Source organism: Cygnus olor, chromosome 3, assembly GCF_009769625.2.
Source record: "Cygnus olor isolate bCygOlo1 chromosome 3, bCygOlo1.pri.v2, whole genome shotgun sequence".
NCBI classification, from domain to species: Eukaryota; Metazoa; Chordata; class Aves; order Anseriformes; family Anatidae; genus Cygnus; species Cygnus olor.
The window spans coordinates 97,654,425-97,668,054 of NC_049171.1; the positions used below are offsets into that span (position 1 = coordinate 97,654,425).

General features: G+C 37.9%; 1 protein-coding gene across 2 annotated transcripts in view; it reads right to left on the reverse strand.

Moving 5' to 3' along the window:
• Window positions 1-13,630, reverse strand: part of INTS7 (integrator complex subunit 7) — a 44,733-nt gene that overhangs the window by 22,304 nt on the left and 8,799 nt on the right. For both annotated transcript variants that reach the window (XM_040552778.1, XM_040552780.1), the window contains 12 exons: window positions 13,511-13,628; window positions 12,665-12,799; window positions 12,017-12,114; window positions 11,108-11,347; window positions 10,365-10,502; window positions 9,259-9,465; window positions 5,457-5,651; window positions 4,639-4,742; window positions 4,177-4,245; window positions 2,920-3,052; window positions 1,538-1,636; window positions 503-688 (listed from right to left, as the gene is read on the reverse strand). In XM_040552778.1, coding sequence (XP_040408712.1) covers window positions 503-688; window positions 1,538-1,636; window positions 2,920-3,052; window positions 4,177-4,245; window positions 4,639-4,742; window positions 5,457-5,651; window positions 9,259-9,465; window positions 10,365-10,502; window positions 11,108-11,347; window positions 12,017-12,114; window positions 12,665-12,799; window positions 13,511-13,628 — 1,722 coding nt within the window. The remainder of the gene's footprint in view (window positions 1-502; window positions 689-1,537; window positions 1,637-2,919; window positions 3,053-4,176; window positions 4,246-4,638; window positions 4,743-5,456; window positions 5,652-9,258; window positions 9,466-10,364; window positions 10,503-11,107; window positions 11,348-12,016; window positions 12,115-12,664; window positions 12,800-13,510; window positions 13,629-13,630) is intronic.

The following is a 13,630-nucleotide window of genomic DNA, read 5'->3' on the forward strand; positions in this document are numbered from 1 at the left end:
TGTTAGCAGAACCTGAACTTCAGGCATGCAATCTTTGATAAAACTGTTCACTTGATTTTAACAGGCATCTTCTCAGGTGCTATTTTATTTGGACAGCCTGTCCTTCTGATTTTCACACTCAAAAAAACCCTTAATATGAGGACTAAGAAGTTCTAGAGGCTACACAGCAGAGAAGAATTTGTTCCTGTCCTTTTTCCCTCCAGAGTTTCCCTTGATATATAGCTAGACTGAATTTCCCTCATCTCAAACAAATTTCAAATGACTGGTTCCAAACAAAGTCTCTTCAGTTTGGAAGAAAAGTTGTTACTAAAAAGCTGCAGCAAGCATAGAAATCCCAGATCCCTTCCAAGCACTATGATCAGCTCCCACTGGTGCTTGAGTGTCAACTGTCAAGAGTGAGAGGATTAGAGAAGAACCCGTTAATTTCAACCAGAGGCAAACAAAGAGCAGGGAAATAGAGCAAGAAAGCTTAAGATTCCTCCTGGCCATATTCTACCCATACCTTATAGTCTTGTCCAGATTTGCTCTGCAGCACTGAAGATACATTTAGACAGACTGACTGGATTTTACGGAAAAGGCCTGGTTTAGACCCATGCTGAACCACTCCTTCCACCTTTAAGGCCAATTGCTGATTGTTCTGTACTGCAATAGGTTCTGCTGGATTCCTTGGAGATGGGGATAGAGCAAGCTGAAACACAAGACGACAGACAAATATGTAATCCTGTGCCTCTTGGAAAACAAAGACAATTCCAAGATAAAATGGAACATCATCTTAGAGTAAAATTTCAAGGAGGGATTTGATAGAGAAACCAGCAGATGTAAACACAGAATTTGTATCAGTGATTACTATAAAAATTAGTAAGCATCATTAGCAATATCAGGCATGGTCTTTGCACCTCTTTCTTTAATTAAACACCTTCAAAATAAGTAAAAGTCTTCTAGAAAACATCCACAAGTAAGCTCTAAGTATATGAAGCTAAGCATAGAAATAAAAAGCTGTAAGAATAGATAATATATATGTATCTTAAGGCTTTCACTTTTCCCAGAAAAAGGACCATTTGAGTTAAAAATACAAAATCCACTCAACCCCCCACTCCTGAAGGTGTCATACAGTCATTCTTATTCAGTCAACCGATAAATGTAACAATTTTATTTCAAGACAGTAAATGTTGCTTTTTGAAGGAAAAGGAGAAACAATACAAGCTTATAAAGGCTGCCTTTCCATAGAACATATTTAGCTCTGCAGATGCAGAATCAAGAAAAATTATAGTCAGATTTTATCTTAAGATCCTGCAATTAAAGAACTTAATCCTATTTGGTTGATTAAGTCACAGCCTAGTGGTTCTTAACGATTACATACGTATTATTCAAGTTATGACATACATATTAAGTTATTCCTAACTACAGTACACACCCGGGTTTGCCTGTTAAGTACCTTCACTAATGATATTGAAGCCTTGTGCCTTCAGTAAGGCTTTTCTTATGAAGTAAAGACTCTATAAAGAGAGATTTTAGGCCGCATTTTAGCGGTACTTACCTTAATGCTTGTAGACTGTAGTTTCTGAAAGAAGTACCTTTGAAAAGAAAGGGGTACCTTCAACAAGGCAATGACAGCACTGCACAGACAAGCTGTATGCTGTAAGAAACAGAAACAAAACAAATGAGATGAAATATTTCATAGAATATGGAAAAGACATGCACTCACGGTAATGAAACTGCAGTAATTTCCACTAAAAGTCAGAAATACATTGACATAGTCATATGATAACAGCCACCACAACGACAGTGACTACATTCAGCCTCTGCTTATGTTTTCTCCTTTATGAAGGTTTTCTGCTCAGGATAGAACAAGGAGGACAAGAAAAAGAAAAATGCAAATTATTTCAGTCCTAGCGTTAGAGTCAGCAGCTTAAAACACTCATACACAAAACTCTGACACCCAAACTCTCTAAAATAAATAGTAATCCCCCCCCCCAAGCAAACAAGACTGGCATCTCCCACAACTTAATATGGTGCAATAATATAAGTTTTAAGCCTTTTATCCACTCTTCCTTCCCCTACTGCATTGTACCATCCTTCTTGTTCAGAAGAGTGAAGTGCTACTGAAACCACTGAGCTTAGCTGGCACAGAGACAGTGACAACTAAGTTTACAGGGTTTACCTTAGCTACACTTTACACAACTCATTTTTTTTATATGCAATTTGGAATTGGTAAGGACTGTTGAATTTAGAAAAAAGGCAAATAGAAGCCAGCCATAACAAAGGAACAACCTTGTTTCCATCAACATGCACTTCAGCTTTATGATGTTCAGTAAGAGACAACACTATATTAGCACTGTAAAGGAGTATGTTATCAGCTCACTGTTTGCATTCAGCAAGCTTTACATTGTGTTCTCTGATGACCTGCACCGATAAGAGAAACACTATACTCCAGCAACGTAGTATTAACTGCCAACAGCTCAGAAACTGAAGCCGGGCTAGTGCTGGACCCTCCAGCACTGTGTGTGGTGGGGGAAGAACTCCTTCATGACAACATCGTGAGTAAACACACCATGCTTCACTATTTGAATGTGGGTGTCATTAGAGATCTGTCAGAGACTTGATGTTACTTTTAGGTATTGTGACATTTATCAACATCTGCCATATTCTTAGCATCAGAATTTTAAAAGCATTGTTTTTAATCAGGCCAATAAGGTTATAGGTATTTTAGCAAACTTTTTTTTCAAGTATTAGAGTATATCCTTAGGGACCAGGCTGTGTGTGCCACTAACAGCTTATGTTAACTAACTAAAGTGTGCTCTTCGGTTTCTTGACCACCATGGAGATATATACATACATATGTGTGTATATATATATATATGGAGCTGATGGCTTTTTGGAACCTTCATCTACAGAAAATACATTTAAACTATTACTTGCCAAGTAAGACACAGGAGCATACTTCCTGTTGAGGGATTCCACTTCTTCTAGTACACGATTAAATACTGACATCATTCTTCTTTCATATTCACTCTCAACATGTGCTGTTCCATTTGAAGTGTATTCCTGGAAACTACAAAATAAAATATTTTGTTGTACCTAGTATATTTTCCTCATCCTAATCTAGGGCGCTCAATCCCAAACATTCTCAATCAGACCATTTCTGTTACAACTTAAAGTCCATTAAGAAATAAACAGAGTAAACAGTTTGGCAGACAGATTTATTATTTTTCCACTCTAAGACTTGCACTTTACATTTAAACTCTTTCTTAACTATAGCTTATCCACCATGTTGTGTCTCCATCCTTTCTCACGTGAAGCTGTTACAGGTCTAAAAAGACTCAGCACACTTATTTCCCCTAGCTTTTATTTAAACCTGCAGCGTTTACAATGTTTTAAAAAGCCTCACAAGTCAAAGAAAAAGGAGAATGTCAGTCAGAGTTAAGAATAAATCTGGAAGCTCTTAATCTCATGTTCTGAATAGAATTCTGCCTCCTAAACACCTAACTTTTTGAAGTCCACAGCTTCATACTTGTAAGAAGTATGATTAATGCATCTTCTGAACAATGCTTAGTTCATAGTAAGTAGGACAGTCATTTGGGGTGTCCAATTTTATCTTCACTTAGAAGAATCACGCATTTATAAAGATATTTATCTGCATTATCTTCCCTTCAATCTCTGACTCAGAATTCAAAAGAGTGATTCAATTCACAGTTGCTTCAACATAATTTTGCTAGTGCATACGAGTCCACAGTTAAAAAAAAGTTAAAAGTACTGGATTTACATTAGAAAGCTTAAGCTAATCTAACATGTCTAACATGTCCTTCATGTCTGAAGGAAACTAACATATACCTACTTTTTGCACTTACAATTCTGAGAGTTAACACAGAATGGCACATATTAAAATACATGGCCAGAGATTAAAAGCTGTTTATTTTAATGAAAGTCTATATCTAAGATGAGTGCAATATAGCTCTCAAGAGCAAAATAAATAATTTTAAAAAAGCAGAATCTGAAACACAGTCTCTACACTGCCAGCTACAGCACAGTAACAGCAGGTGTCCTCAAGCCTACCCTGAGTAAAATCGCAAGGGTCCACTGGGAAACTTTCTGAACATTCCTTGAATTCCTAGACTTAAAGTCCCAAGGATTTAGAAATAAAAAGCAAAAGAGTAGGAAGTTAACTATCAAACCTACTTTGCAGATTCTGGATCCAAAATCAGAGCTTCAATCGCATGCGAAATCAACAGGCAGCTCTGCTGTTGTCTGATATTAACAATAAGGAGTTAAGAGACTTACAAACTTGGTTCCTAAAACGAGAAATGCAGTACTACTTACTGGCGCTTTTCCTTACCTCTCTAGTTTTCATGAAGTAATCCTATCACTGTTCCTTTAGGAAACAGAGCAAGCACTATCGAAATTCCAAGTTTTATACTTGGAAGTTGCAAGTTTTGAGTCATAACTTTTTCAGAAACTAATTCCAAACAACAGTACAGCAGTATCCATTTCCAAATGGATTTAAAAAAAAAGGTACCTGATTTTTAGGTAAACTGCTTCAAAATGGCTTTGTGTCAGCTTTCATAGAAGAAAGGACTGTTAAGCTTCATGCTGTCTGCACGAGAAGACAAGAGGACTAATTCTGAGCTTTTAAAAGGATACAGTTCTACATTCCTTAGAGTCGCTGAGTCCGCATCAAAAGACGATTGATAGAGATCACCATACCGTGCAGCCAGGTTTCGGAACTCCTCCATTGATAGTTTCATCTACAGAGACAAGTTACCAGTCAAAAAAAAATCATATATCCAGAAAACCACTATACTAGCATACACAACTGAAGGAATAAGACAACATTCAGGCAGATATAGAAAGCTTTTGTTTCTTCATACAGATAAAGATCATTAAAGTGACAGAGTATTATCCATGCTTTATATGGGTATTTTTCCAGTAACTAAACACAAACTTATCCTTTTTTGGGTTAAAAACAAAAACCATGCACAACCTCCACTCTCCCTCACTGATAAACCAAACTGCTCTGTCTTTCAAAGACCACCGACTGATTCCTTCTTGCAGGCTACGTGCATTTAGAAATACACTGCTTTGGTATTCTGTATGGTACCAAGCTGCTTGCCAACACTCACCAGGAAGAATTACAGTGCGAGCCTTAAATGTGTATTTTTACTTTTAACTAATATAATCACAGTACCTGACGTGTTTCAAAGCAAGGTGGAAAGGTCTTGCTGCAATTTTGAGTGTATTGCCTGGGTTACTGCTTGCATATTCTTGGAAACTGTGTGCATGGATGTGTGAAAAAAACATGCTCTGCTTCCCTACAGTTATAGGGGAAAACCAAGGCCCACTGTTCAGTCAGACTCTTCACTGATGCTTTTCAATTCTTTCATCTGATATCTCTGCTGAGAAATAAAATTCATACCAGTTATAGAAGTAACTACACTGAAGAGTGAAACAAGAATACATGCCTGGTTAGAGATGCGTCCACACCGTTGGAGATCATTTCCTGATGTCATAGCAATTGTTGTGGCAATAGCTGGTGGTGGACTTGTTTTTAGGCTGTTGCAGGTACAAATAAGTTGAGAAAAAGCTTGCAGAAGGTCAATCCTGAGTTTCACAAATCCACACTGAAAGCTCAGAGGATTAAGTGGTGTACTAGCAGCCTGAAACACAGTAATAGGAATGTTGGCAATCTGGGTCAAAAACAAACATGGTAAAATAACTTTGGAATGTCACTGAACTATCTCATCAGACAACTAAACTCTCCAGGTCAATTCCAAAAGCTGTTTTTCAAAACCACAGTTAATGGATTTGCTTGATGTAAATCATTCTGAATATTAAGGCCACAGAAGTTTAGATAATTATCAAGCCGTATTTCAAGTGTATCATCCTTGTGTCTAGTGTGACTTGAGCTGCTACAATACTATTAGGGCACCTATTTCCCCTTTTTCCAAAGGCCAAGTCTTTAGACTTCAAATGACTAGTCCAGGTAGTCCCTGCCATAAGGGAGAACACTGTGTGTTTGCCTTCCAATTTACAGAGGACTGAAAAAGTGATTCTCTGCATGAGCCAGAAGATAAAGAACTGGCTAAAGATACCTGCACCAAAAAGGAGTAATCAACTTCGATTTTCTTGGAATTGTGAAATGGACAGGAACAAAGGCACTTGCATTTGATGAAGACAGGGACAGTTCAGTGACAACCAAGAAGAGTAAACAACAGAACCCCAGGAGGAAAGATGCTATTTTTTAGAAATTATGGCACTATGAAATTCTGTTCCTTAAGAGCTTATCTAACTCGGAGAAGCATCCGTGACAGCTTAAGAAATCTAGGAGGGGGCAAATTGCAGCACTCAAAAGATTTGATACTAGTCAGGCCAAAAATCCATTACTTATTTTTTCTATACTGATGGATTTGAGAGGACCACCCTTTTTTCTCTAGCTGAGAGGAAACTTGCCTGCAAAACAAAGCACCAGGACATTATTTTACACAGAGAATGGATAAGTATTAAACTTTTCCACGTCTTACCCAGTGCTTCTCATTTCACAACAGCAGAGGCCACTTCTGGAAGTGAGAAGTTACAGCCCTTCTACAATACCTTACCAAGAACCATTTTTTTTTTCTGACAGGAAAACAAGTTTTTCACAAAACATCCCATGTCATCTGAGAACTGGCCTACGATTGACTAAAGTGAGGAAACATCAGCCAACTGCAATCACCTTGAACTACTGGGTTAGATATCAACCAAAGAAAATGTCTTAAACAAGACTCAAGCTATTCTCCACTCAAGCTATTCCACCCCCCTTAGCACTTTACTTTCCGTTCTCCAAGGGCATAACCGTCCCCCTGCCTCCACTTTTGAATGGAAGTTGTTCAGTTTATTCTGCAAGGGTAGTTTCAGAAAATCCTCTGAGGAAAAGACCTCACTGTACTGTAATTACTCTACAGAGAGTTCATGTTTTTATAGAGTGAAGTCTCAGTACTTTAGATCAGAAAATCCAGACATTTTTAGTAGCACAAATCGGACTTGATTCTTGTAAGTGGAAATACAAGCTTGTTTCATTAATACTACAATTTATATTATCTGCTCCCCATATAGCCATGGCCAATAAATGAGTTACAGTTCTTTTTGTGAAAATGACAGAGAAAGTTCTATGGCTCAGTTAAGTTCTTCAAATGATGCCACTTATCAACATATTTGGAGTTAGTGCTACTTAATTATACAAATGCTTTGTTCAAGTTCTGTATCTTCTCTGGATTACTAGCAGTGAAAAACAAGCAAAGTTTCCAAAGAGATGAGCGTTCTGTGTCGAAAGGAATAAGTCTTACTTCAAAACCCTTGCTAACTATACAAGGAAGCACACTGTGAGACAGAGGGGACTGTGGCTGACAGACTTGATGACAACTCCCAGTCCCATACACCTCTCATCCATAAAGTAATTGGACTTTTTCCCTCAAGGGGAGAAACTTGCATGAAAAAACATTCTGCATACAGCAATGCAAGAAGGAGGGGTGCACGTATATCAAGAAGGAATTGAGAAATTTTCCGATGAGATCAGACACTGTCTGCATATTTCATCATTGCTAAACTGGGCTGACTGAACATCTGCAACAGATTACCTGGTACAGTGTTTTCCAGCTACAAGGTGGACAACTACACAGGCTTCATCACTTGCACTAATGGTGTGCAGTGCCAATAGTGCTGAGTGATGCTCTACACTGAAACAGAAGCGACAGTAAAGCTGGAGCCAGAGTAAAGAGAGACAGCTAAAATCTTCTGCAGTTAGACTACCATGTGCCCTTTGTGACACTTTGCTCCCCTTTGAAACACTAAGTTATGTAGATGCAAGCAGCAAGCGGCTCCTTTCACAGCTGAGAGACTCAAGCGTGGTGAGAAATTTGTAGTGGTGCAACAAGTCAGCAACAGCCAACCAGCAAACAAACAAAAAATCACAACAAAAAAAGACAGCTTCCTCTTCTCTAACCCTCTGAAACCTGTACTTACTCCTGTGGACCACAACAATTCAGAAGGAAGTGCTCTTCTGGGTGCAATATGCATGGCAACACAGGAAATTAAGTCAGCAGAGGAGATAAGATGAGGACAGTAATTCTTCAACAGTAAAAAAAAAAAAAAAAAAAAAAAAAAAAAGAAAACTCTAGGGAAAGAGATTAAATTACTGAGCCACAGACTGACCTGTTTCAGCAACAATATTTTCCTGCCTGTATTAAATATAAACATCTAATTAGATGGGTCTCCCCATGTCTTCTAGATGTTAGAGAAATATTGAAACATGAATTAAAAGCCTTATTCACCCAGCCAACAAATTAAAGACAGGTACTTGAGGAACAATGGAGCTTTCTCTCACAGGACAAAGGCACAAAATTTATGTCCTTCCAGGTTATCTAGGGGCAGTTTATTAATAAATATTAGTATCTGAGCTTTAATAAATACTGATATCTGAGCTGTCATGACACTGACAGTTCTGGTAATTGCAAAAGAAGTAAGCCATTTTATTTAGAAGATATACTGAAATCCGTATGTAAAAACTTCTTCATGAAAACCAAAATATGAAGAAGTACTGTAGGAAGCTGGACCATCTTTTGTTAAAGAAGACAACATGAACTGGAGGTCCATATTCGTTACTGCTTTTTGTTTACGTAGACACCATACACATGCACATACTTCTTGCTATTTTCCCTACTTTAGAGAAGCAGAAAATATGTGCTTAAAGCAGGTGCCACATGAATTCTGTGGATGTGAGATTGAATTGTCCTCCCTCCTCTTACTGAACTGGTGTTGCTTTATTGTTGGGATTCCATAGGACCACATTGTCAAATACAAGGCAATGTGAACTCAATAGGAGGAAGGAGGACAATTTAATCCTCTCTGCATCTCAACAAGCTAGGAGCCAATTCAGACAAATTCCCAGGCTAAATCATTACAACAGCATTTATTCAGCCAATATAAGGAGTGAAAAATTTCGAGTACTGTAACTTCAAGAAAAAAAAATAAAATTGTCTTATCACATGATTTGATCAAGACAGGAAGTGAGGGGGTGGGAAGGCAGAAAAGAGAGATACTAGCTAGTCAGCTTAGCTATAGAACCTTGTCTCTGAAGATACAGTGGGTTAAAACTGGCTTTTCCTTGCAGTCCTCTCAAAAAGAGGCTGGCAGATATCTGCAAAAACTTTTCACAGGTTTAAGAACAGGAACTAAACAGACCTACAATATACAAAACCACTATCAATAAAGTAAAAGCTCTGTGCTAACCGTCAGTGACGCTATTCCTTTGTGATATGACTTTAAAGCTTCAGCAATGCAAGAAAGCGCTGAGCTATAGTTGTCCTCTTGCAAACCTGTCAGACACTGCTCTGCATGGGAAAATTCCTTCAAACTGTTCAGCCAGAAGTAGAAGTGTTCTGAGGCCACCTGAGTCAGCAGGCTTTGATACAGCTCTCTGGCCATGTCATGGTTACCCTGTAATGACAAGGTTTAGAAGGGGTAAGAAAGCAGGCCATGGGTTTCTAAGTAACAAATACAAATAAGAAGAGTAACATCACCAGAATTAGTCACACTTCAAAAATAAATATAGTGAAACTTCTTTCAGTCATTTGATCATGACAATGCTAACAATAAATAAAACCACAAAGCCTTGTTTTATGGAAAGATCAGCCTGTATGAACTACAGTACTCATTTATACAGGATAGTAAATTTCTAGATTTGTTTCTTATCTTGTCGAGTTTTTTTTTTTAACACAAACCAACAAAAACCTGAAAACATCTCTTTCATCCCCACAGTAACACTGGGTTTGGAACTATCAGGTCAGCTTAGAGCTAAAACCAGGAACCCTGACTGATTTATCAAAACAGCACTATGCTCAGTCCTCTCTTCTGCATTATGTACTTTATCTATTTAAAATTACCTCATCATCTTGTACTAGGGTTTCTATGCAATTCTAACCCCAGCTATGACTTGATGGAAGGCAACAGAAAAACAGTATTTTTTCCTTCCTTTCTTCACACTGAAGAGAAGCACACATCAGGATGGCCTGTATCACCTTCTAAAGAGCAGCTAGGCAATGCAGAGCCCATGTGCTCCAAAAAAAGACATTTTTGAGGTTGTTACCTTCATCCTTCTCAAATACTTCAAAAAGACAAATGACTAGGAAAACCATCCTGATGGGATAACTCCCCTGAATAGTACATATCTGAATCAGCATTTTAGGGAATTAAGAGGGAACACTATATATTCTTCCCCCCAACACTGGTTTCTTCCTTCTGACTCCTATCACTTTCTTTTCTTTTTCCAGATCAAAGAAATCACTAGTAACCTTCCAACCACACCAAAACATTTTTCTCCAGATGTTTTCACTTACCATTCTGGAAGCTTGCCTGGCTATCCTATAGGCTGTCCATCCATTGGAGACGTTCTCAAGCTGCTGTTTGATAACAGTTTTGATTTCTGAAGATAAGGCTTTCTGACTGGAAACAAATATCACTGTGGCAAGAGAAACCTAGTGAAGAGTAGAAGGATGAAGGAAGAACAGTGGGTTTCAGGAACAAAACAAAAAACAAGGAGAAAAAAAATCAGAGAAAACAAAAACAACCCAGCCCCATTTCTTAAACTAACAGAAATGGTCTGCTTGATTTTGGACTCAAAACTACATAGAAGACTTAACGCGTATTTTAACTGAAAAAGTCTTCTCTGTCATATGTCATTCTTAACATTTGGGGTAACTAAAACATTTGTTGTAAATGACACGTATCAGATTACCACATGCAAATTGAGATCTGCCATCTTGTTTTTTCTGTAAGTATTTTTTCACAGACTATCCCAATACTTTCTATAGCTAGCTTTGTCTAAGCACTGCCATCTGCTGGCAAATCTAATGGAACACATATGCCAGCATTCAACACCGAAATTACACCTCATAGAGCTGAACTACATAGTGAAAGTTTAAAAGAAAACTGAAAATAAGGCTATAGGCTGGCACATCAACTTGGGCATAACCAACGGCTTAGGCCACCTTTAAAACAAAACCAAAAACTAAAATAAAATAAAATTCCATCTGTAGTAGGCTTTATCCATCAAGGGATATTCACCAGTAGGAGGTCTTACCAAGAGTTCCTGTTTTTTATCTGTGGCAGATCGTCCGATTACTTTGTAGAGGTCCATCAGATCTCCTAGCATCCCATCTGCTAAGACGGGCAGCTGCATGGCAATAGCTGCCAAACAGTGGCACATGAGGATCCTAGCAGCATCCTGGGCACTGTGCAGCTGGGTCAACAGAGACTCAACCACCGACTGGCTCAGGTGAGGACGGCTCTTGACCAATTTCACCATGCAAGTTAAGGTGATCTGCAATTCACACACATCAACACATACAATGAATACAATGTCTACTTGAAAATAAATCAAAATCAGATACTTAACTGAAAGTGCGATTACGGAAATGCAGAAGAGAGAGTATTTTCAGAATCACATACCACACAGAAAAGATATCCTAAGAGCCCAAGTCTCCAGCCCTGAGCTCTCAGCACAAACATACCACAAATTCAAGAAGCAATAAACTTTTTTTCTCATATCAGCCTTTACAGGTAAATAACTAGACAAAATTCCTGGTAGCAACTTATGAAGTAAAATAATAAAAATAATAGATCATAGGAGTGTTGTAATCATGTACACATTGCATCCCCATCTCCAAAAACCAGGTTCTCTCCAAAAATTTCTCCACCCTCCAGAGACACCTCAATCCCATATTGAAGTTTACGTTTCCTTACAGCTGTTCATCAGAGGGACGCATCTTTTTTCCCTTATGACAATCAACTTACTCTAGAGCTGAGAGAGATCATGTTACAGTTGTGTACTACCACTCTGAACTCCAACTACTGGCAAAACACAGAATTTTTTTTTTCCCAATATGCTATGCTTCCACCAAAAAGGATATGGTGCACATTAGCCCTTCTGCTATACAAACCATTATTGTAACTTACGGCTGTGCTAATGAAAAGACAACAGTAGTGTCACCTTTAAGGTTGCTTGAGCTCCTGGACTGCCATCTTGACTACAAAGAACAAGAAGAGACTCTAAGCCAAAAACTGCATCTTGCTCCAAAGGCAGAAGATCTAAGAAAAAGAAACAGTCAGTCAGTTCCCTGTTACAATTTCTGATCATAATCAGTATAATACTTGCACTGGTGTTGCAGTGATGATAGATGAGTATTTTCCTAATAATTCTGCCTTACTTTATTTTGATTTCAAACAATTCAATCTCTCAGGTAACTATTCAGCAGTCACGTCAACTGTGACATACGTAGGGCCAACAAAAATTCTAGACTATGACTTCTAAATATCATGTTATTCTTTTGCAACAGACTTTGTTCTAAGAGTTTTCAAAGGCTAACAAGAAATTCAGTAATTTACAGCATAGGTAAGACAAGCTTTTATTTAACAGGAGTTCTGCTGCACCTGGTAATTTTCTATAAGTTAACAGAAGATGGAATCTTACCAACCATTCATAAAATCCTACAAAATTTTTTCTACTAGATTACAGTCCCCATTCTTCCTAACCAGGGTAAAGGATCAGACAGCCTTACAGACAAGACCAGTTAACATGCGTTAAGTTCGTAAGCCTGACTGTAAATAGACTCATTTCATCGTCCTTGCTTTCATTTACCTTTTTCCTGACAAGAGGCTGATATATTAGTTAGAATTCTCACGCCATGAGCTGCAATGCCACGGTTATTATGGTAACAGCACTCCTGTGCTAGTTTTACTAAATCAAATGATCTTGCAGTTGTAGCTGCTGTTCCTAAATAAAGATAAGACAGACAGGACATAAAAGAGCACATTCCTTAATTGTACCACAAATCTTTCAAGTACATTTATGCAGAAAACCTACATTGACTTAGGGTGCTTTTTTTGTTTAATTATTTATTTTACTTCACATGTTTTCATCCTATCATTTTAACATGTATTCCAATATATACAAACACAAAAGCCTTTCATGAATGCAAGTTAAACATACACAAGAGAGTATCCAGGTCTAAAGGCTGATGTTTCAGGAACTATCATCATTTTAAGAATGAGACATCCTGAATCATTTTGAAATGTCTACTCTTTCTCACACCATAAAGCCTCCATGCTTCATTGTTCAGTTTATTCATACTAATAAACCATGCAAATCCATGGTTTCAAAGCACCTTAAGCAGAATACAGGTTGACCAGTTAAGATGCATGCTGTTTCCTTAGTGTATATAGAGAAGTTTAAAACCCAAAGGTAAACAAAGTTTATTAGTCACAAAATCCAGAACAGAAGCTTAGATTGCAACTGGGTCTATTGGTATATACTATCCCACTTAAGTTTTCATACAGTGAAAACAGCCTAACTGATAATCAGCATCCTGGACAACAAATAGACTTTAAGAATATGCCACAAAATGTTTAGTGATTGACCTGTTTAACAGTAGGTAGCCAGTCCACCAAAAATGCTAGAAGTAATCATCTGATCTAGTTTTCTTACCTGGAGCACTACTGAAGTACTGTTTAATAGCAATGGTCCCCGATAACGTGGAGAGAACAGATAGCATGCCCAGTTTCAAACTATCATAAGGGGTATGAAGAGCAGATTCACACAACGCCT